This window comes from Nerophis ophidion, linkage group LG06, assembly GCF_033978795.1.
Source record: "Nerophis ophidion isolate RoL-2023_Sa linkage group LG06, RoL_Noph_v1.0, whole genome shotgun sequence".
NCBI classification, from domain to species: Eukaryota; Metazoa; Chordata; class Actinopteri; order Syngnathiformes; family Syngnathidae; genus Nerophis; species Nerophis ophidion.
Window position 1 is genome coordinate 60605704 of NC_084616.1, and position 23897 is coordinate 60629600.

Sequence of the window (23897 nt, forward strand, 5' to 3'; positions counted from 1 at the left end):
TGACTTGACTTGACAAACATACAGTAACACAAATTATTCCTCTCTCATTTTAAATTATCTTTACAGTATTCGCAATAGTGATGAACAATGACAAGTGATTCTCAATTGAGGGTCGTGTGTGTCACTTTTACTCTGTCCCAGGAAAGAAAAAATATTAACACCTGGAAAAAGTAGTTCAGCAGGTATGCAAGTACAGTTATGCATTGACATTTTGATCATGTGCAGATTTATATTGTAGATGCATTTATATGTATTACAAACGTATGCATTCAACTCTTATATTTATATTTTTTCTGAATTGTTAAAATGCCAATGGTAAACTAATTCACATAGACTTTATCCGTAGCATGCATAGATTTCATTGTGGCAGACTTTTTTTTCGGCGTGGCAAATTTTCAAATTTGTGATCTCATTGTCAAAGCATTGGGCTATTGTACCACTAATGAAAGTTTAACATATAAAACAAAAGCCGGATTACTTACAAATATTTCAGAATAATTTCTACCAATAGAGTAAATGTTGGTGAAATACGTAAGTTTGAATTATTTTGAGAAATCTTGCAAGTGCTACAGGTGATTTGAGTTACGTAACAAAATATATACAGTCGCGGTCAAAAGTTTACATACACTTGTGAAGGACATAATGTCATGGCTGTCTTGAGCTTCCAATAAAGTCTCATTTTTTTTGTGATCAAGTGATTGGAGTACATACTTGTTGGTCACAAAAAACATTCATGAAGTTTGGTTCTTTCAGTAATTTATTATGTGTCTAGGTCAAGGTCAAGGTCAAGGTCAAGGTTCAACTTTATTGTCTCCGCGGGGATATTTGTCTTGGGCACAGTGCATCATTGCTTTCTTAACATACACAAAAACAACAGAACAAAAACACAAGCACAGACACAACCACAACCAGACAACTAACATTTAAACATCAGAACATGGAGCTTGATAGACACAGGTGGCATTTTAAAGTAGGCATAAAAACTACCGTACGGAGATAAAGATAAAGTACCAGTGTACATTGCACTAGAGCTCATGGATAAAGTACTGTGTGCTAAAGTGGTTAGTTCTAAAGTGCTATGTGCTAAAGTGCTAAAAAAGTGCTAACCTATGTTTTAACATTCTATTGCACATTGCTGGTCAGCTTAATGGAGGCTGGGACAAATGATAATTTAAGGGTTAGATTTGCATAGTGGGACCCGGAGTTTTGTCCCTGATGGCAGGGTTCCATATTCAGGGAAGAGTGGGTGTTGTGAATTGGAAATAATTTTCTTAGCTTTTTTCCCAACTGCCTGCTCATAGATGCTCTGTATAGGCGCATATTCTTTCCTCCCTACGATTTTCATTGCCGTTATATGCATGCCGGCCAGTTTGCTTTTTAGCTTAACGGTTAGATTGCCAAACCATGAGGTGATCCCGTATCTAATGATGCTCTCTACAATTGCACGGTAGAAAATCATCATGATGTGGCTGCTTACGCCGTACAATCTTAATCTTCGCAGAAAATATAGCCTCTGTTGCATGCACAGTTTGTCAATATGTGTCTTCCAGCAGAGAAGATTATCAATATGAACCCCTAAATATTTATATGAGGATACCTGGGTGATGTCCTGATTTTTGATGACCACTGGCTCATGGTCAATCACATTCCTCGGATCCAAAACCGAAAATGTGACCAAATCTGCTGGGTCAAAAGTATACATACAGCAATGTTAATATTTGGTTACATGTCCCTTGGCAAGTTTTAATGCAATAAGGCGCTTTTGGTATCCATCCGCAAGCTTCTGGTTGAATTTTTGACCATTCCTTTTGACAAAATGTGTTTGTTTTCTGACATGGACTTGTTTCTTTAGCATTGTCCACATGTTTAAATCAGGACTCAGGGAAAGTCATTCTAAAACCTTAATTCCAGCCTGATTTAGCCATTCCTTTACCACTTTTGACGTGTGTTTGGGGTCATTGTCCTGTTGGAACACCCAACTGCGCCCAAGACCCAACCTCCGGGCTGATGATTTTAGGTTGTCCTGAGGAATTTGGAGGTAATCCTTCTTTTTCATTTTCCCATTTACTCTCTGTAAAGCACCAGTTCCGTTGGCAGCAAAACAGGCCAAGAGCATAATACTACCACCACCAACCTGGATGGTAGGAAGGGTGTTCCTGGGATTAAAAGCCTCACCTTTTCTCCTACAAACATATTGCTGAGTATTGTGGCCAAACAGCTCAATTTTTGTTTCATTTGACCACAGAACTTTTCTCCAGAAGGTCCATGTGATGTCAAGAGGATGGGCAAAAATTCAACCAGAAGCTTTCCAGAAGCTTGTGGATGGCTACCAAAAGCGCCTTATTGCAGTGAAACTTGCCAAGGGACATGTAACCAAATATTAACATTGCTGTATGTATACTTTTGACCCAGTACATTTTCAGTAGACCCATAATTAATTCATAAAATAACCAAACTTCAATAAATATTTTTTGTGACCAAAAAGTATGTGCTCCAATCACTTTATCACAAAAAAATAAGAGTTGTAGAAATTATTGGAGACTCAAGACGGCCGTGACATTATGTTCTTTACAAGTGTATGTAAACTTTTGACCACGACTGCAGTATTAAGCGAGTCTTTTTTTCTGGCTCCGTTGAAAAAGCCATAACTCTCGTCTGTAATTTGCAAAGATAATAAACTTGGGGCGGCATGGCGTAGTGCAGGAGTAGGGAACCTATGGCTCTAGAGCCAGATGTGGTTCTTTTGATGACTGCATCTGGCTCTCTGATAAATCTGAGCTGACGTTGCTTAACACGATAAGTAATGAATAATTCCACTTGTAATCACAGTGTTAAAAATAATGTTCAAAATATAAAACATTCTCATGCATTTTTAATCCATCCATCCGTTTCCTACCGCACCTGTTCAAGAAGTTGCGTTAATGGTAAGAAGTTATTTATTTATTATTGGTTAGTGTGGGGCTTGCCCTCCTGGGGGTTCTTCAGACCCCAAAGCACCGACATGAGAGCCTTTTTCGGGGTTAAAATATTGTTTTATTTTTTAATCGGTCCCTCAGTTGCTTTCCAGCTATAGTATTTCCAGCCCCAACCCAGTCTCTTCTCCTGGCTGCTGCTAATAACAGAGCGACAGGTGATTAGATAACAAGGCCCAGATGGGCCATCTACGCACCTGTCGCTGCAGGCCCGCAGGCCACACCCCCTCCACAGTTAGCTTCAGAATAACAGTGTTATTACAAAGAATAAGAGACGTATTACACTCTAGAAATGTTGGTCTTATTTAAAAATGCACGTGTTTAGTTGTGTTCAGTGTTAAAAAAAATATTATATGGTTCTTACGGAAATATATTTTAAAATATTTGGCTTTTTGGCTCTCTCAGCCAAAAAGGATACCGACCCCTGGCGTAGTGGGTAGAGCGGCCGTGCCAGAAACCTGAGGGTTGCAGGTTCGCTTCCCACCTATTGACATACAAAAAGAATCTCTGCCGTTGTGTCCTTGGGCAGGACACTTCACCCTTTGCCCCCGGTGCCGCTCACACTGGTGAATGAATGATGAATGAATGATTGGTGGTGGTCGGAGGGGCCGTAGGCGCAAACTGGCAGCCACGCTTCCGTCAGTCTACCCCAGGGCAGCTGTGGCTACTGATGTAGCTTACCACCACTAGGTGTGAATGAATGATGGGTTCCCACTTCTCTGTGTGAGCGCTTTGAGTATCTAACAATAGAAAAGCGCGATATAAATCTAATCCATTATTATTGTTATTATTATTATTATTATTGTTACAGCAGTGTACATTATTCAAACCATACATCCATCCATTTTCTACCGCTTATTCCCTTTCGGGGTCGCGGGGGGCGCTGGCGCCTATCTCAGCTACAATCGGGCGGAAGGCAGGGTACACCAACAAAACAAAATAATTTGAATAGTTAAACATAACTTGTACTGTAGTTAAATGTCGCTGTTCTTTTTTGAAATGTGTGATTTTTAGAAAGTTTATCCAATTTAAATAATAAATAATATTTACAATGGTTTAAATATTTTTGGGTGCAATTGTGTGTCGTATGTGTGATTTTATTCCCTCTCCAAATGTACTTGCTCAGGTTAAAAACCTTTCATTTTGCGGGATAAAACAATCACAACAAACAACCAAAGTAAAACTGGATAAAGTACCTGATTACAAGACCTCGCAAGTCCTCCACATCCCCAAACTTTAATGAAAGCCTGTAGACAAAAGATAGAATGTTGCATACTGTATATGTTGTAAACATTTCTCATTACATTAAAGAGAGAATCGAACCGAGGTTGCTACCACTAATGTGTGTTTGCAAATATATTTGACCTAACGGGGACTCACGTGGCCTTTTCTTTGGTGCAAATAGATCCTTTGGTGTCCACTGGTGCGTTGGAATTGAACACTCTCTCAGTTAGATCAATGAAGGTGTGGTTCCTGTAGCGGATTGCCAGCCGCTTTGCCTTGAACAGAATGCACGTCTTCCCGTTGTAGGACACACTCAGGGGGCCATAAGGTCCCATCAGCGACTGGAGCAGTTTTCTCTTACTGTGAGACATTTCCGCATGATGCCACTTGAAAGGCTGTAGGAATTAAGAATATTACAATTAGTCAGCATAGTAATGGGTATAGAGACACTTATGACATCCAGTGTTTGTGGGATGTTTGAAAGTAAATGTACAGGCTGAAGTTTGCATTTTATGCAAATGTGATACATGATTTCTTGCCGGGACATAGGACTGTATTGCACCATATATCCCGGCAAGAAATCTGCGTTCGAAGAACTCTAGCTTATTAGTGATTCCCAGAACCCAAAAAAAGTCTGTGGGCTATAGAGCGTTTTCTATCCGGGCTCCAGTACTCTGGAATGCCCTCCCGGTAACAGTTCGAGATGCTACCGCAGTAGAAGCATTTAAGTCTCACCTTAAAGCTCATTTGTATACTCTAGCCTTTAAATAGACCCCCATTTTAGACCAGTTGATCTGCCGTTTCTTTTCTTTTCTGATCTGCCCCCCTCTCCCTCGTGGAGGGGGTCGAGGGGGGCACAGGTTCGGTGGCCACGGTTGAAGTGTCCAGAGTCGGGATCCGGGGTGGACCGCTCGCCTGTGCACTGGTTGGGAACATTTCTGCGCTCCTGACCCGTCTCCGCTCGGGATGGTTTCCTGCTGGCCCCACTATGGACTGGACTCTCACTATTATGTTAGATCCACTATGGACAGGACTTTCACAATATTATGCTGGATCCACTCGACGTCCATGGGGGAAGAGGGTTTCTTTCCCCTAGGTTTCTCATTGTCATCCCACTGGGTTGAGTTTTTCCTTGCACTGATGTGGGATCTGAACCAAGGATATTGCTGTGGCTTGTGCAGCCCTTTGAGACACTTGTCCAGAGTCGGGATCCGGGGTGGACCGCTCGCCTGTGCACTGGTTGGGAACATTTCTGCGCTCCTGACCCGTCTCCGCTCGGGATGGTTTCCTGCTGGCCCCACTATGGACTGGACTCTCACTATTATGTTAGATCCACTATGGACAGGACTTTCACAATATTATGCTGGATCCACTCGACGTCCATGGGGGAAGAGGGTTTCTTTCCCCTAGGTTTCTCATTGTCATCCCACTGGGTTGAGTTTTTCCTTGCACTGATGTGGGATCTGAACCAAGGATATTGCTGTGGCTTGTGCAGCCCTTTGAGACACTTGTGATTTAGGGCTATATAGAAAACATTGATTGATTGATTGATTGATTGATTGATTGATTGATTTAGAAATGTTGCATTGCATTGTATTGATTTTAGCTTTTGTCAATATGACTTTCAGTTTAAATAGCTCACCTCACATTGTTTTTTAGCACGTATGCTGGCTCTAAATCAATGCTTCTAAAATCATGAGGTAAGTAAGTAAGTCAATTATTTATAAAGCGCTTTTCATAGATAAAATCACAACGCGCTGTACAAAACATACGTAAATTAAAACATTTCAATTTAAAACAACAGGGGCAACATCATAAAAAGGATACAGAGGTGATTAAAAATGATATTCAAAAGGTGCATTAACTAAAAACTTTACTAAAAAAGAGATGTTTTCAAATGTCTGTTAAAAGTTTCAACACAGTCAAGATCTTGGAGGTACTGGTGCAAACTGTTCCAGAGTCTGGGGAGCTACAGCCTGGAATTCCAGGTCTCCATAGGTTTTAAAACAAGTTTTTGGAGATATTTAGAAGACCCTGGCCTGAAGACCGGAGGCTGCGCCCTGAAGAGTAGAGGCATTAGTGTTGTGTCGTTCGCGAATGAACGAATATTTTGAGTGAACGTACTGAACCGAATCACTTCATGAACTGTTTCGTTCCTTTCTCAGTTCAGTTGAGCTCCGCCGCGACCATGCTGGTATGAGTGGAACTGGCGCATTCTGTGACTCACTGAACCCTCGACGCAACCAGCTACTCAATAGGGGCGGGTAGAGGGACTGAGCGAATGATTCGTTCACGCCGGATTAACGACATGAATCACTCAGTGAACGACTGAGGAGCCATCAACATGTGACGTCATCGTCTGTGACTTCCGGTAAAGGCAGGGCTTTTCTGTTAGCAAGCAAAAGTTGCGAACTTTATTGTGGATGTTCTCTACTAAATCCTTTCTGCAAAAATATGTCGATATCGCGAAATGATCAAGTATGACACATAGAATGGACCTGCTATCCCCGTTTAAATAAGAAAATCTCATTTCGGTAGGCCTTTAAAAAGCTTGTTTCAACCCAATGATGCCGATTGTTTTTTGAGTGCATGTAAACATAATGAGTGTTTGTGTATGGGGCATTGACATTAGGTTTGCGATAAGGTGGCGACTTGTCCAGGGTGTACTCTGCCTTCCGCCCGAATGCAGCTGAGATAGGCTCCAGCACCCCCCGCGACCCCGAAGGGACAACCGGTAGAAAATGGATGGATGGATGGATATTAGGTTTAGGTTGGAGTCTAATAGATAAATAAATAAACAAATAATATAAATATATATATATACCGTGAATACAGTAATAAGTAATGGGGATACGCAATATTTTGAAGTAGAATACGTTCTTTATTTGAAGCAAATAAGCATCAACAAGTAGTTTAACATATACAGATGAGAAAGATAAATAAGCATCAAGTTCTCTGTAAGCGTTTTATTTCTGCTGTTGTGTCAACAAATGTCCGCACCTTTAGCGGCCATGAAAAGAAAAACGTTTAATTAAATACTTAAAATATAAAAACACCCAAAAGGGAAAAACATCACTTTCAAAGTGTGCCTCCTAAATGTTGTTTACACTGATGCTGTCAACTGGGGTCGTGCATGAACTTGCTGTCATACAACCTTTTGTCCACAAGAGGGCGACAGTAACTAAAATTCTTATTCTGGAATATTTTGTTTAATCTCACTGTATTTTCAGTAACTGGTTGATATTGTCTTAAACTTGATGAATAAATCTATATCAATTGTGTAGTGGTAAGCCAGTGAGTATTACAATTCCCAAGTGCGGATGACTACATGACCCAGCAAATTAAATTCTATAAAATGCGACCCCGAGTGGGACAAGCGGTATATAATGGATGGATGGATGGATGGATGATCCTCACAATAAATAAATGTTATTCACCTCATAAATCCAGCCACATTCCAATAGTTCATACAGAAGAAAATGTATTTTTGAATTGTGCCATCCAGCTGTCCTGTAATTTCAAGGTTCCTGTGTTGCTCAATTTATGACTTTTTTTTTATTGATTATCTCCCTGGTAAGGAAGGATTCAAATGAACACAACCTTATGTTCAACTCTAAAGTAGGATTGTAGACTCTAGTAACAATACAAAAATACGATGATTTGATCATAACTATTGCAAAAGGCCTGATCATTTTTATTCCATGCTTTCAAAAGGGAATTTTGCCTATCATTGACAATCATTACGAAAGATATGATGACAGATGTATTTTTTTTTCGTACATTTGATATATTAACTAAACATAAATAAAAATCTGCTTACAGTGGAGCCGATGGGAGCTCCACTAATTCGCTTATAAAATCCAATAAATAACCATTCAAAAATGATCCTTCATTTACATTTCGGAATTTGAATATGAACCAAGTACAAGCAATATATAAGCAATATAAGCAAACTAATTATAGCGGCGCCGTGATCACGACTGTGTGTGCCTTTATTTACAACATCAAGTTGTCTGCTGCTTCTTCGCTTCTTTGATGCCTGTATTCTAGATCATAAATCATGCATCTCACCTGGAAAGAAGAAGTCTCAGTAGGTATTCCAACAAGTTGGTACACTTTGACAGCCATTTAGGACCCGAAAATGTCCAGAACAAAACGAAAAGAAATTGGCCCCCACCACATATTCTTAATGAGGATTATGAGACATTTTTCACCTAAATGGGAATATATGAACATCCCATTGGTCACCCTCCTAATGACAGCAGACCTTGTACACTAAGTGATATTTTATTATGTTTGCTGGCTCTCTTTTTTGCGCCGCATATGCTTAAAATGATCAAAATTATTATAAATGTGCCTTTTACTACATCACATATATACTTACATCAGGTATATAAAACCTCAATGAAGGTGTTTGGGTGTTAGTTATTTTTAAGAGCTTTGTAGGGGAAGTACGCGGCTCATTGGATCCATTGTAAGCGGACTTTTGATCGCCTTTATTTATTATTTAGATTGCAAAAACTAAATATCACATCCATCGTAATGTCTTTCAAAATGATTGTGAACGATAGGCAAATAAAAAAGAATACAAAAAGTGCAGCTCCCCTTTAAGGAAACCAACTTTAGTTGTGCTAGTATTCTACATGGAAAATGATTATACACTGATTTAAAATAAAGAGGCTTTCTAAGTATAGGGAACATCTTTGCAGTGCACATAAGTACTAAATTAACTGACAGTACGTCCTGTGTTAATTAGATGGCAAATGTCCAATTACAATTGGTTTCCAATAAATGACAGAAAGATAAAAAAACAAGCTGTAAACTATTGTAAAATAGTCTTTGGAAGAGGGTAACACAATGGAAAAGATCGCAGTCTCGTCATTCAAAATCCATAAGTTCATTCAGTACAATTTGAATTTAGATTTGTTATTGCACTTAAAATAAGGCTACTCTTTTAGATATGTAGAAACACTTTGAAATATCTATATTATAATGACAGTCACATTAATATTATTGATCATTTGGACATTTTAGACCTTTCGACCAAAATTGTGAGAGTTTAGAGCGGTGGTGTCCACCAGTATCTTCCACTTGAGCAATGGGATATCTAAATAATTTTACTATTTACCTTGAAGTAATCACAATTTTGCAATTTAAACTGCTGTTAGTGATTAATTTGTTGTACCATCTTGGGTGTTTCATGTATTTGATGTTTCATGTATTTCATGTATATACTATTTTTTATATTCATGTATAACAAGAGTATAAAGAAGTCATACTGTTCCATTACCTTTGTTCATACTACTGTCACTACTTAATTGCCAAAAAACTGTAGACACCTTAATACAGGGGTCACCAACCTATGTGAAACCAAGAGCTACTTCTTGGGTACTGATTAATGCGAAGGGCTACCAGTTTGATACACACTTAAATAAATTGCCAGAAATAGCCAATTTGCTCAATTTACCTTTAACTTTATGTTATTATTAATAATGAATGAGATTTATCTTTGTGGAAACACTGATCATGTTGATGATTTCTCACAATAAATATATATTTTTGATGGCATGTTTTAAATAGGTTAAAATCCAATCTGCACTTTGTTAGAATATATAACAAATTGGACCAAGCTATATTTCTAACAAAGACAAATCATTATTTCTTCTAGATTTTCCAGAACAAAAATTTTAAAGCAAATTCAAAAGACTTTGAAAAAAGATTTAAATTTGATTTTACAGATTTCCAGGATTTGCCAGAATATTTTTGGGGAATTTTAATCATAATAAGTTTGAAGAAATATTTCACAAGTATTGTTCGTCGAAAAAACAGAAGCTAAAATGAAGAATTAAATTGAAATGTATTTATTATTCTTTTCAATGAGAAAGAATAAATACACTTGAACATTAATTTAAATTGTCAGGAAAGAAGAGGAACGGATTTAAAAGGTAAAAAGGTATGTGTTTAAAAATCCTAAAATCATTTTTAAGGTTGTATTTTTTCTCTAAAACTGTCTTTCTTAAAGTTATAAGAAGCAAAGTAAAAAAAATGAATTAATTTATTTAAACAAATGAAGACCAAGTCTTTAAAATATTTTCTTGGATTTTAAAATTCTATTTGAGTTTTGTCTCTCTTAGAATTAAAAATGTCGAGCAAAGCGAGACCAGCTTGCTAGTAAATAAATAACATTTATAATGTTGTAAGTGCTGCTATTTGAGCTATTTTTAGAACAGGCCAGCGGGCTACTCATCTGGTCCATACGGGCTACCTGGTACCCGCGGGCACCGCGTTGGTGACCCCTGCCTTAATATTTGTTGCTTCCTGTACTGTACATACTGTATATACTGTTATACTATTTGATCTAGCAATGGTACTGTATTTGAATACTGTACTTCTACTTGTACTGATACTTCTACCATAACTACTGTGACTTGTTTTGCAACTTAATTGTCTTGTAAATAATGTACATCAGAGCTATTCAATTTTTTGTATTTTATGTAATAGATTCTGCAACTAATGTTTGGATCCCACTGTACGAAATATCTGAAGAGCATGGAAAAGAAGCATTTCAATGTGGTGTAGTCTGCATGTGACGAGTAAACTTGAACCTTCATTTATATTTACAAACAGCCCTTTTCACCTGTGGTGCAAATAGAAAACCACCAATACATCGAGTCAAAAAACAACTTCTTAAGTGCCAAACAAGGTAGCATGCCTCATGAACCATGTAGACATTATAAAAACATCCGAGCACCATACCTTTGTCATAATTACACCCAGTAATTCCACTGAAATGCATGATGGGTCATGTCCAAAACAGTATTCCTCCACACTTCTATACTGTGGGGCGGTATAGCTCGGTTGGTAGAGTGGCCGTGCCAGCAACTTGAGGGTTGCAGGTTCGATTCCCGCTTCCGCCATCCTAGTCACTGCCGTTGTGTCCTTGGGCAAGACACTTTACCCATATGCTCCCAGTGCCACCCACACTGGTTCAAATGTAAATTAGATATTGGGTTTCACTATGTAAAGCGCTTTGAGTCACTAGAGAAATAAATATAATTATAAATATAATTCACTTCACTTCACTTCGCCATGTTTAGTGCAATTTAGCGATTGGATTTTCTGATTGATTGCAAAATGTTAAGAAGACGTCAGGAAAGTAAGGAAAAAAGGAGTCGTACTATGTTACGGCGCACGCGCAGTCTGCGTCTCCCTCCTCTGCGGGACCACGCGGAAGATCCGCTGACAGCGCTCTCGGATACGCCCCCGCTCACGCTGAGCGCAGCACGCCCACGCAGCGACAAGCCTGTATTCAGTCGCAAATCTGCACACCTGAGTTTGATGTGGGCGAGCTGGATAAAAGACAATTGGACCCAAGGATCGGGGCGGGTACTTAGTTTTCATGTTGTATCGTAAGCGACTGCTTTATGCTCCATTCTTGTTTCCTCTCCGTGGGTTGACTTGTCCCTTGTCTTCTCCCGTGTTCCTGCAGTACCTTCCGTCGTCTGGAAAGTGAACTGTGCGTCTCACTTTCCCCTTGATCTCCGTCTGTACTCTGACTGCCTCCTTCGTTCCTCGACTTCTCGGTCGCCCCTGGATTCTGACGTCTATCTCTCCCCCCTGATCATCTGCCTGCCCCCTGAACTTTCTCGTATCTCGTTCAAAACATTGGTAACACACACTTCAGTTAAATTCTACACTTAGTCTTACACCATACACGCTCTTGAGTTTTGTCACACTTCATTTCCTTAGTTTATTTGTTAGTATTGTTTATTATTCTTATTATATATACAAACCCAGTTTCCATATGAGTTGGGAAATTGTGTTAGATGTAAATATAAACGGAATACAATGATTTACAAATCATTTTCAACCCATATTCAGTTGAATATGCTACAAAGACAACATATTTGATGTTCAAACTGATAAACATTTCTTTTTTTGCAAATAATCATTAACTTTAGAATTTGATGCCAGCAACACGTGACAAAGAAGTTGGGAGAGGTGACGAATTATTACTGATAAAGTTGAGAAATTCTCATCAAAAACTTATTTGGAACATCCAACAGGTCTGCAGGCTAATTGGGAACAGGTGGGTGCCATGATTGGGTATAAAAGCAGCTTGCATGAAATGCTAAGTAATTCACATACAAGGATGGGGCGAGGGTCACCAATTTGTAAGCAAATTGTCGAACAGTTTTAGAACAACATTTCTCAACAAGCTAATGCAAAGAATTTAGCGATTTTACCATCTGCGGTCCGTAAAATCGTCAAAAGGTTCAGAGAATCTGGCGAAATCACTGCACGTAAGCGATGATATTACAGAACTTTGATCCCTCAGGCGGTACTGCGTTAAAAACAGACATCAGTGTGTGAAGGCTATCACCACATGAGCTCAGGAACACTTCACAAAACCACTGTCAGTAACTACAGTTGGTCGCTACATCTGTAAGTGCAAGTTAAAACTCGACTATGCAAAGCAAAACCCATTTATCAACAACACCAAGGAACACCGCTGGCTTGGCTGGGCCCAAGCTGATCTAAGATGGACTGATGCAAAGTGGAAAAGTGTTCTGTGGTCTGATGAGTCCACATTTCAAATTATATTTGGAAACTGTGGACGAGGTGTCCTCCGGAACAAAGAGGAAAATAACCATCTGGATTGTTATAGGCGCAAAGTTTAAAAGCCAGCATCTGTGATGGTATGGGGGTGTATTAGTGCCCAAGGCATGGGTAACTTACACATCTGTGAAGACACCATTAATGCCGAATGGTCCATACAGGTTTTGGAGCAACATATGTTGTCATCCAAGCAACATTATCATGGACGCTCCTGCTTATTTCAGCAAGACAATGCCAAGCCACGTGTTACAACAGCGTGGCTTCGTAGTAAAAGAGTGCGGGTACTTTCCTGACCCGCCTGCAGTCCAGACCTGTCTCCCATCGAAAATGTGTGACGCATTATGAAACGCAAAATACGAGTGGAGACCCCGGACTGTTGAACGACTAAAGCTCCGCATAAAACAAGAATGGGAAAGAATTCCACTTTCAAAGCTTCAAAAATTAGTTTCCTCAGTTCCCAAACATTTATTGAATGTTGTTAAAAGAAAGGGTGATGTAACACAGTGGTGAACATGCCCTTTCCCAACTACTTTGGCACCTGTTGCAGCCATGAAACTGTAAGTTAATTATTATTTGCAAAAAAATTAAAAAGTTTATGAGTTTGAACATCAAATATGTTGTCTTTGTAGTGTATTCAACTGAATATGGGTTGAAAAGGATTTGCAAATCATTGTATTCCGTTTATATTTACATCTAACACAATTTCCCAACTCATATGGAAACGGGGTTTGTATATATATTGACTCTATATATATATATATATATATATATATATATATATATATATATATATATATATATATACAGTATATATATATATATATATATATATAATAAATTATTGAACATTACTGCCCTCTGGTTTCAGTCAAAACATAACATACTCTCAATCAATGTTTTATCGTTTGTACTTTTTATTGTAGTGCCGTCACGGTCTGATGGGAGGAGTCATAAACACATGTGCGTTGATATGCTGTATACTGTACCCAGATCTGTGGGAACATACTGTACATGCTGCGCTGATTCATCATTCCTCCTCCATTTTTTTAATCCCTTTACTCTGAGGCTACAGCACATTAGAAAGTATCTGTACTAATCCGGCATTGTTTCACAAGATGTGTAAAGTCGGTGCCTTTTTTTTTTTTTTGCATTTAAGATAATAGGGTACTATATTGGGGCTTCTGTGTCTACATATAATGACAGCCATGCAATTGCATGAGCACCATTGTAAATGCATTGTTTCAAGCGAACGGGAATCTTTTAATCCATATGAGACAGCATCGGCGGATGCAGCATATGGTCCCACAGACGTGTCACTTTTCCAATCCCACTGCGTTCGTGTATGTGTGTGTGCGTGTGTGTGCATGCGTGGGATGCAAAGATGTTTTTCCTCTGGTGAATGTGACACCAGGAATATTGTCACATCCAAGGTCACGCACCGTGGCAGAGTGCTGTGTTTGGCTCGCATGCACCCAAGTGGATGCACAAGTGGGATGCGCAGATGAAGACACAATGGCGGACAGAGAGAAAGAGAGAGAGAGAGAGAGAGAACAAGTGTGAGGCAGAGGAGGTGTGCATGCGTACCTGCAGTATTCTCAAGAGTGGGTTTTCATCTTCAGGCGTCAAAGCAACCTCTTCACTTTCTAAGCCGAACTCGCCATCTTGACCTGAAAACACGTGAAAGATTATATCAGCATGCACATTAATACGATCCCAATCCTGCTGAACTATTACAGCATTATAATAAAAGTCCAAACCATTTCAGAGACAAAAAACGTATCCTACTGGCACACACACACAGATGCACACAAATCCGGCCTACACCTACGTGATGGAGCTCCTTTCTATTTCGAGATGTTTTGCGTCATCACATTGACTCATCAGCTGTTGTGTTGCAGTTGAGCTATTGTCTGGTATTTACAAACATCCACATTTTGGTTGCATCATAAGATCATTTAAATTGGAGCAATGATTTTCAACAACCTATACATCAGGGGTCACCAACCTTTTTGAAACCAAGAGCTACTTCTTGGGTACTGATTAATGCGAAGGGCTACCAGTTTGATACACACTTAAATACATTGCCAGAAATAGCCAATTTGCTCAATTTACGTTTAATAAATAAATCTATATATATGAAAAATGAGTATTTCTGTCTGTCATTCCGTCGTAGATTTGTTTTCCTTTTACGGAAGGTTTTTTGTAGAGAATAAAAAACACTTAATTGAACGATTTAAAAGAAGAGAAAACAGGGAAAAAATTTAAATTAAATTTTGAAACATACCGGTAGTTTATCTTCAATTTCGACTCTTTAAGATTTAATATTCCACCCCCCAAAAAAAGAGAAAAAATAGCTAATTCGAATCTTTAAAAAAAAATAATTTATGGAACATCATTAGTAATTTTTCCTGATTAAGATTAATTTTAGAATTTTGATGACATGTTTTAAATAGGTTAATATCCAATCTGCACTTTGTTAGAATATATAACAAATAATAATAATAATAATAATAATGGATTAGATTTATATCGCGCTTTTCTATTGTTAGATACTCAAAGCGCTCATATTTCTAACAACGACAAATCATTATTTCTTCTAGATTTTCCAGAACAAAAATTTGAAAAGAAATTGAAAAGACTTTGAAATAAGATTTACATTTGATTCTAAAGATTTTCTAGATTTTCCAGAATTTTTTTTTTGAATTTTTATCATAAGTTTGAACAAAGATTTCACAAATATTCTTCGTCGAAAAAACAGAAGCTAAAATGAAGAATTAAATTGAAATGTATTTATTATTCTTTACGATGAAAAAACTAATTTATTTGAACATTGATTTAAATTGTCAGGAAAGAAAAGGAAGGAATTTAAAAGGTAAAAAGATATGTGTTTAAAAATCGTAAAATCATTTTTAAGGTTGTATATTTTCTCTAAAATTGTCTTTCTGAAAGTTATAAAAAGCAAAGTAAAAAAATACATGAATTTAGACCAAGTCTTTAAAATATTTTCTTGGATTTTCAAATTCTATTTTGAGTTTTGTCTCTCTTAGAATTAAAAATGTCGAGCAAAGCGAGACCAGCTTGGTTGTGAATAAATAAAATTCAAAAAATAGAGTCAGCTCACTGGTAAGTGCTGCTATTTGAGCTATTTTTAGAACAGGCCAGCGGGCGACTCATCTGGTCCTTACGGGCTACCTGGTGCCCGCGGGCACCGCGTTGGTGACCCCTGCTATACATAGTCACACACTGATGCCAAATTCAGGTTGCATGAATAACACCCACTGCAGTTTGCATTACAGTGATGTGGCTTAGGACCAAAATGCATTTGTCAGGACCATCTATCCACAGGTCAACATTGCCATGGCAGGCTTGATTGAATCAGGCCTTCCATCACGCCACATTGTCACTTACTTGATGTGACTCTTGTCGCGTGGTTGGGGTTTTCTTTGCTGTTGAGAAAGGAGAAGACAATATAACAGATTGTGATCATTCATACAAAATACAATTGATAGATACAGCATTCTATCCTCGAGTTTGAGCAGGAATTTACCAAGAAACATTAAAGATATGCATTGCAGAAGTACGTAATAAACAGTCGTGGTCAAAAGTTTGCATACACTTGTAAAGAACATAATGTCATGGCTGTCTTGAGTATGAAACAAAAATTGAGCTGGTTGGCCACAATACCCAGCAATATGTTTGGAGAAGAAAAGGTGAGGCCTTTAATCCCAGGAACACTATGCCTACCGTCAAGCATGGTGGTGGTGGTACATTGCTCTGGGCTTGTTTTGCTGCCAATGGAACATATGCTTTACAGAGAGTAGATGGGACAAAGTAAAAGGAGAATTACCTCCAAATTTTTCAGGACAACCTAAAACCATCAGCCCGGAGGTTGGGTCTTGGGCGCAGTTGGGTGTTCCAACAGGACAATGACCCCAAATACACGTCAAAAATGGTAAAGGAATGGCTAAATCAGGCTAGAATTAAGGTTTTAGAATTGCCTTCCCGAAGAATGACTGTGGACAATGCTGAAGAAACAAGTCCATGTCAGAAAGCCAACAAATTTAGCTGAACTGTACCAATTTGTAAAGAGGAGTGGTCAAAAATTCAAACAGAAGCCTGTGGATGGCTACCAACAGCACCTTCTTGCAGTGAAACCCAATATTTACATTGCTGTGTGTATACTTTTGATCCAGCAGATTTGGTCACATTTTCAGTAGACCCATAATAAAATCAGAATAGAACCAAACTTCATGAATTTTTTTGGGGGGACCCACAAGTATGTGCTCCAATCACTCTATCACAAAACAAATAAGAGTTGTAGAAATTATTGCAAACTCAAGACGCCCATGACATTATGTTTTGTACAAGTGTGTGTACATTTTTGACCACGACTGTAAGTATTGTAAAGTGATTTTTGGGTGTCAGTGGTCATGACAATAACACACACTGTAAATATCTTTAACTGCATTTGTTTGCTTGCAATGCCTTCGATAAACATGGTTCCAGGGCAGGTAATGTCACTGATGGGAGTAAAGTCAATTTGTAACTCGAAATGTCCGATAATATCGATAAATGCTTTAAAATGTAATGTCGGAAATCATCGGTATCGGTTTCAAAACGTAAAATGTATGACTTTTTAAAACGCCGCTGTACGGAGTGGTACAAGTACATAGGGATAGGTATAGAGTGCCACTAACCCTTTAAGGCACTGCCTTTGCGTGCCAGCCCAGTCACATAATATCTTCGGCATTTCAGACACACAAGTGAATGCCACGCATACTTGGTCTACAGCCATACAGGTCACACTGAGGGTGGCCGTATAAACAACTTTAACACGCTTACAAATATACGCCACACTGTGAACCCACACCAAACAAGAATGACAAACACATTTCGGGAGAACATCCGCACCGTAACACAACATAAACACAACAGACCAAATACCCAGAATCCCTTGCAGCACTAACTCTTCGGGGACGCTACAATATACACCCCTGTTTCTTCCACCAACCCCGCCCACCTCAACCTCCTTATGCTCTCTCAGTGAGAGCATGTCCCAAATTCCAAACTGCTGTTATGAGGCATGTTAAAAAAAATAATGCACTTTGTGACTTCAATAATAAATCTGGCAGTGCCATGTTGGCATTTTTTCCATAACTTGAGTTCATTTATTTTGGAAAAACTTGTTACATTGTTTAATGCATCCAGCGGGGTATCACAACAGAATTAGGCATAATAATGTGTTAATTCCACGACTGTATACTGTATATCAGTATCGGTTGATATCATTATCGGTAATTAAGAGTTGGACAATGTCGGAATATTGTCCAATGCTATAAATTAAAACAACAACAACAACAACAAAATAACCAACATATTAGCCATGTGTCGGTTTGAAGTGCTGAATGTTTTTTTTTTTTTGAAAAATTTTTTTGGGGTGGGGGATAATCCCCCAGCTAATTGTTAAAGGGGAACATTATCACAATTTCAGAAGGTTTAAAACCAATAAAAGTCAGTTCCCAGTGGCTCATTTTATTTTTTGAAGTTTTTTTCATAATTTTACCCATCATGGAATATCCCGAAAAAAGGCTTTAAAGTGCCTGATTTTCGCTATCTGTGAAGCCACCGTTCATTTTCCTGTGATGTCATCCAGTGATGCCAATACAAAAAAATATGGCTAATAGCACAATCAAATATAGCGACATCAGCTCGAATTCAGACTCGGATTTCAGCGGCTTAAGCGATTCAACAGATTACGCATGTATTGAAACAGATGGTTGGAGTATGGAGGCAGATAGCGAAAACAAAATTGAAGAAGAAACTGAAGCTATTGAGCGAATAGCTGTTGACGCTATTCGGCCATGTCTGCCTTTGCATCGCCGGTAAAATGTGCAGACCAAACGATCGGGACTTTCGCATCTTGTGACACTGGAGCAACTTAAATCCGTCGATTGGTAAGTGTTTGTTTGGCATTACATGTGGGTGGAGGGAAACGCTGGATGCAAATATAGCTACAAATGTACATACAGCTAGCCTAAATAGCATGTTAGCATCGACTAGCTGGCAGTCATGCCGCGACCAAATATGTCTGATTAGAACATAAGTTAATAACATCAACAAAACTCACCTTTGTGATTTCGTTTAATTCACCAAAATTCACCCATTTAGAGCTCGGAAATCGGTTAAAAGAATATATGGTCTTTTTTCTGCAACATCTTGGTATATATTGACGCTTACATAGGTCTGGTGATAATGTTCCACATATTTAGGATATGTGTATGCCTTCAGGTCACAGGCATGCAACTCAAGGCCCACTTAATTGTGTTTATAGTTTGATTTTAAAAAATGTACTGCATGTTGCATCAGCTTTTCTGAACTGAATATTTTTTTGATCATTTGAAGCAACACGATATTTTCATTTTTGAGAGGCATGGTAATACTTTTTAAAATTAATTTTACAATAGAGATGGGCACCGAAACCCGGATCCATTAATAGCAAAGGTACCAATTCAAGCAGTTGTAACCACACAGAAGGAAGAAGAAGCTATCATTGTTTCATTTCGATACAGCTATACAAAGTTATACGTTAAAGTTATACGTTATACAAATAATATGTTGAAAGTAATGTAGCGTCCCAACAGTCCAGAACGGTCCAAACGTTTTCAACTGAGAGCCGCACAATAAAAAATGTAAGCATTCGGGGTCCATTTTGATATTTTTCATTTTCATTTAATATATATTGTATCCCCTCAATTTTAGTGAGGACCTTTAACACTAGTTTAAGTGTTCAAAAAAATCAAATTGTAATATTTTTTTTCTTTCAAAGTCTAAATATTTATAGTTCAACATCAGATTTGTCCATTGAACTACAGTTTAAAATTTTTTTGGTGTCAAACAAAACCCTTTTTTGTACAGGGATCTAAAAGGGCCCCACACATAAAAAAGTTACAAATATGTCATTTATCAATATATAATAGTTTTATTTTCAAAGGCTAAACCTCTATATCAACTTCAGATCTATTCATCGATTGTATGTTTTTATTTGTGTATTTTTATGATGTATGCCCTTTTTTTTTCAAAGAATCCATCCACCCATCCATCCATCCATCTTCTTCCGCTTATCCAAGGTCGGGTCGCGGGGGCAACAGCCTAAGCAGGGAAACCCAGACTTCCCTCTCCCCAGCCACTTCGTGTAGCTCTTCCCGGGGGATCCCGAGGCGTTCCCAGGCCAGCCGGGAGACATAGTCTTCCCAACGTGTCCTGGGTCTTCCCCGTGGCCTCCTACCGGTTGGACGTGCCCTAAACACCTCCCTAGGGAGGCGTTCGGGTGGCATCCTGACCAGATGCCCGAACCACCTCATCTGGCTCCTCTGGATGTGAAGGAGCAGCGGCTTTACTTTGAGCTCCTCCCGGATGGCAGAGCTTCTCACCCTATTTCTAAGGGAGAGCCCCGCCACACGGCGGGGGAAAAACATTTCGGCCGCTTGTACCCGTGATCTTATCCTTTCGGTCATGACCCAAACCTCATGACCATAGGTGAGGATGGGAACGTAGACCGACCGGTAAATTGAGAGCTTTGCCTTCCGGCTCAGCTCCTTCTTCGCCACAACGGATCGGTACAACGTCCGCATTACTGAAGACGCCGCACCGATCCGCCCGTCGATCTCACAATCCACTCTTCCCCCACTAGTGAACAAGACTCCTAGGTACTTGAACTCCTCCACTTGGGGCAGGGTCTCCTCCCCAACCCGGAAATGGTATTCCACCCTTTTCTGGGCGAGAACCATGGACTCGGACTTGAATACAAAGAATACCTCGTTTTATTTATATGACAGCCAATACACAAAAATGGCAATATTTTCCCCAAAAATTATTTCAAAGTAGAATATTTTTAATGTGAGGTCTTTGGAGTTGTGAATGAGCAATCATTTATACTAAAATTGATTTGAATTAAGTATTATTTTTTTAGCAACAACAGTTTTAAAGTGAAAAACTGCCTGCATTGCACCTTTATTTTAATTAGTTTCAATATTGCAATATTTTCATGTTACATTACACCTGTTTGCTCTTTTATTCCATTTTTGAAAGTTTTTTGTAATGCAGTAGTATTTTTAAAATGTGTGGCGGCTGGCACGTGCACACATAGGGCCCCATGGGTGCTTGAGCCCCTGCCCTTTTTTGCCTCGTCTTAAAAAGTGCCCTCTGCCTGTGTGTGTGTGTTTGTTTGTTTTTTCTTGTTTTTTTTCTTCAAACAACATTAATAAATTCCTGTTATGGATGTAAAAAAACTAAACAAAACAAAAACACTGCGGTACAAAAACTCCACGTTTTCTTCTAATACCGGGTTGTTTGAGCCTGCCGCTTCCGCCAGAGAGAGAGAGAGAGGGCGAGTGAGTGAGAGAGAGAGGGGGAGAGAAAGCTAACTGCGGCCTGAGGAGACGTGACAGTGGAGCAACTTGAACCTGTGACTTATGGTCTCGTTGCCGTCCACTTATTCAGCATCTAAAATGGGTAATATTTCAGAAAAATGCTGTATTATTCTATTATTCAAAGTGTCAGCTTCTGTTTTGCCGGACATCGGAGCACAGCGCATCAATTGAGCACAGCACATTAATTCTGCACAGAGCAGAGCGGATCGTGCGGGACAGGAAGTAGTGTACAAAATACAAAATAAAACACCGGGTTAATTTTCAAAATAAAATGCACTGTGTTTACGGCAGATCACATTTCTCTCACAGTAGAGCTTTAGATATAAAGTTATATTGCGTTTCAGTTGTTTAGTCTGAGCATTAAGTGAGAAAGACCATAAGCTACAACTTGATGGTGTTTTCATCAAGTTAAGGGAAAAAGGACAGATTTTCACATTGAAGTTTTTTCCATTTGGGTATTTATTCATTTATTTTTTTACGAAGTTCATGTTGCACTGTTCAATGCTCAATATTAAAGTGCTTATCATTAACAATAAATAGCTTTTCGTGTCTTCCAAGCCTATGATAATGTGAATTAACTCATTATGACAATAATTTGTTGACACAAAAGAAATGGCAATCAATTTTACCTACAAAGAACACACAGCTAAGTAGTTAGCTTCCTATTAGCAAATTTAATTTTACATTAATTTCCATATTGTGTAAGGGACCAAAAAAAAAATGTCCTGCCCTTTCCTGACTTTGAGCCCCTGCCCCTCTATAATCATGTGCACGTCCCTGTGTGGCGGGCCGTAAAAAAAAATTTAGCGGGCTGCACTTTAGACACACCTGGTCGAGAACCACAGTGGGCCCGACGCTGTTTTTAAACATTTTATTGCCCTCAAAAGGCTGACCGCAGCTCTCATAATACTGCTGGCCTCACAGAGCCAGGCCAGCTAGTAGCCACAACAACAACAACAACACAACACTTCCTCATTTTCCACCAATAATGTTTAAATGAGCAAGGTTGCATTCACCAACCCTTGTAATTATGACTATTAACAATACAAAAGTCGCTTTTTGCATATTTGCTATGTTCTGTATTGCTGTAATTATTATGACAATTTGTTGTGGATGTTATTACCCATTTTTGGAATGTGTACTTAGTTATTATTTACCTTATATAATTTAAGCATTTAAATTACTAGTCTGTTCAACTTGAATGTCACAAAATACCATAAATATAAAAAAAGTTTGTATGTTGTTTTTTTTTTGTTTTTTTTAACAAAAATATGCAAGGGTAGGGAACCTATGGCTCTAGAGCCAGATGCGGCTCTTTTGATGACTGCATCTGGCTCTCAGATAAATCTTAGCTGACATTGCTTAACATGATAAGTAATTAATATTTCTGTTGGTAATCACAGTGTTAAAAATAATGTTCAAAATATAAAACATTCTCATGCATTTTAATCCATCCATCCATTTCCTACCGCACCTGTTCAAGAAATAACAATGTTATTAAAAATAAATTGAGACTTATTATACTCTAAAAATGTTGGTCTTACTTTAAAAATGCACGCATTTATTTGTATTCAGTGATAAAAAAAATATATGATATGGCTCTCACGGAAATACATTTTAAAATATTTGGCTTTTTTGGCTCTCTCAGCCAAAAAGCTTCGCGACCCCTTTCTTTTCTTTTTTATATGTATCTAGTGCTCACGGGAAAACATCTCGAGCGCAAGAGATACACATATAAAAATAAATGTTACCCACGTCCCTTTAGGGGCCCCGTATGTTTTCCAGTTTGTATGTACTTTATAAAAGTATTTTATAAAGCAGCGTTTTTAAGTATCGATTCGGTACTATTAATGATTAAATTGTAAATGATGCTTATACCTATTCATGAAGCAAAATATTTATTAGGGCATCAAATCTTTGAGTGTCCCACGATTCGATTCAATATCGATTCTTGGGGTCGCGATTCGATTATATATAGATTTTTTTTATTCAACGCGATTCTCGATTCAAAAACAATATTTTTCCGATTCAAAACAATTCTCTATTCATTCAATACGTAGGATTTCAGCAGGATCTACCCCAGTCTGCTGACATGCTAGCAGAGTAGTAGATTTAAAAAAAAAAAGCTTTTATATTTGTAAAGAACAATGTTTTATCAAATGATTGCAATAATGTAAATTTGTATTAACTATTAAACAAAACAAAAATATGACTTATTTTATCTTTGTGAAAACATTGGACACATTGTGTTGTCAAGCTTATGAGATGCGATGCAAGTGTAAGCCACTTTGACACTATTGTTCTTTTTTATAATTTTTATAAATGTCCAATGATAATGTCAATGAGGGATTTTTAATCACTGCTCTGCTGAAATTATAACTAATATTGATACTGTTGTTGATAATATTAATTTTTGTTTCACTACTTTTTGTTTCTTCTGTGTCGTGTTTGTGTCTCCTCAATTGCTCTGTTTATTGAAGTTCTGAGTGTTACTGGGTCAGGTTTGGTTTTGGAATTGAATTGCATTGTTATGGCATTGCTGTGTATTGTTTTGTTGAATTGATTAATAAAATAAATAATAATAAAAAAATAAATAAAAATGTCTTTTTTTTAAAAATGAGAATCGATTCTGAATCGCACAACGTGAGAATTG

General features: G+C 38.2%; 1 protein-coding gene across 1 annotated transcript in view; it reads right to left on the minus strand.

Annotated features, from left to right (window-relative positions):
• Positions 1-23897, minus strand: part of atp6ap1lb (ATPase H+ transporting accessory protein 1 like b) — a 62157-nt gene that overhangs the window by 8074 nt on the left and 30186 nt on the right. The window contains exons 2-5 of the mRNA XM_061904458.1: positions 16224-16261; positions 14400-14482; positions 4353-4591; positions 4169-4219 (exon numbers count right to left, since the gene is read on the minus strand). Of these exons, the coding sequence (XP_061760442.1) occupies positions 4169-4219; positions 4353-4591; positions 14400-14482; positions 16224-16261 (411 nt within the window). The remainder of the gene's footprint in view (positions 1-4168; positions 4220-4352; positions 4592-14399; positions 14483-16223; positions 16262-23897) is intronic.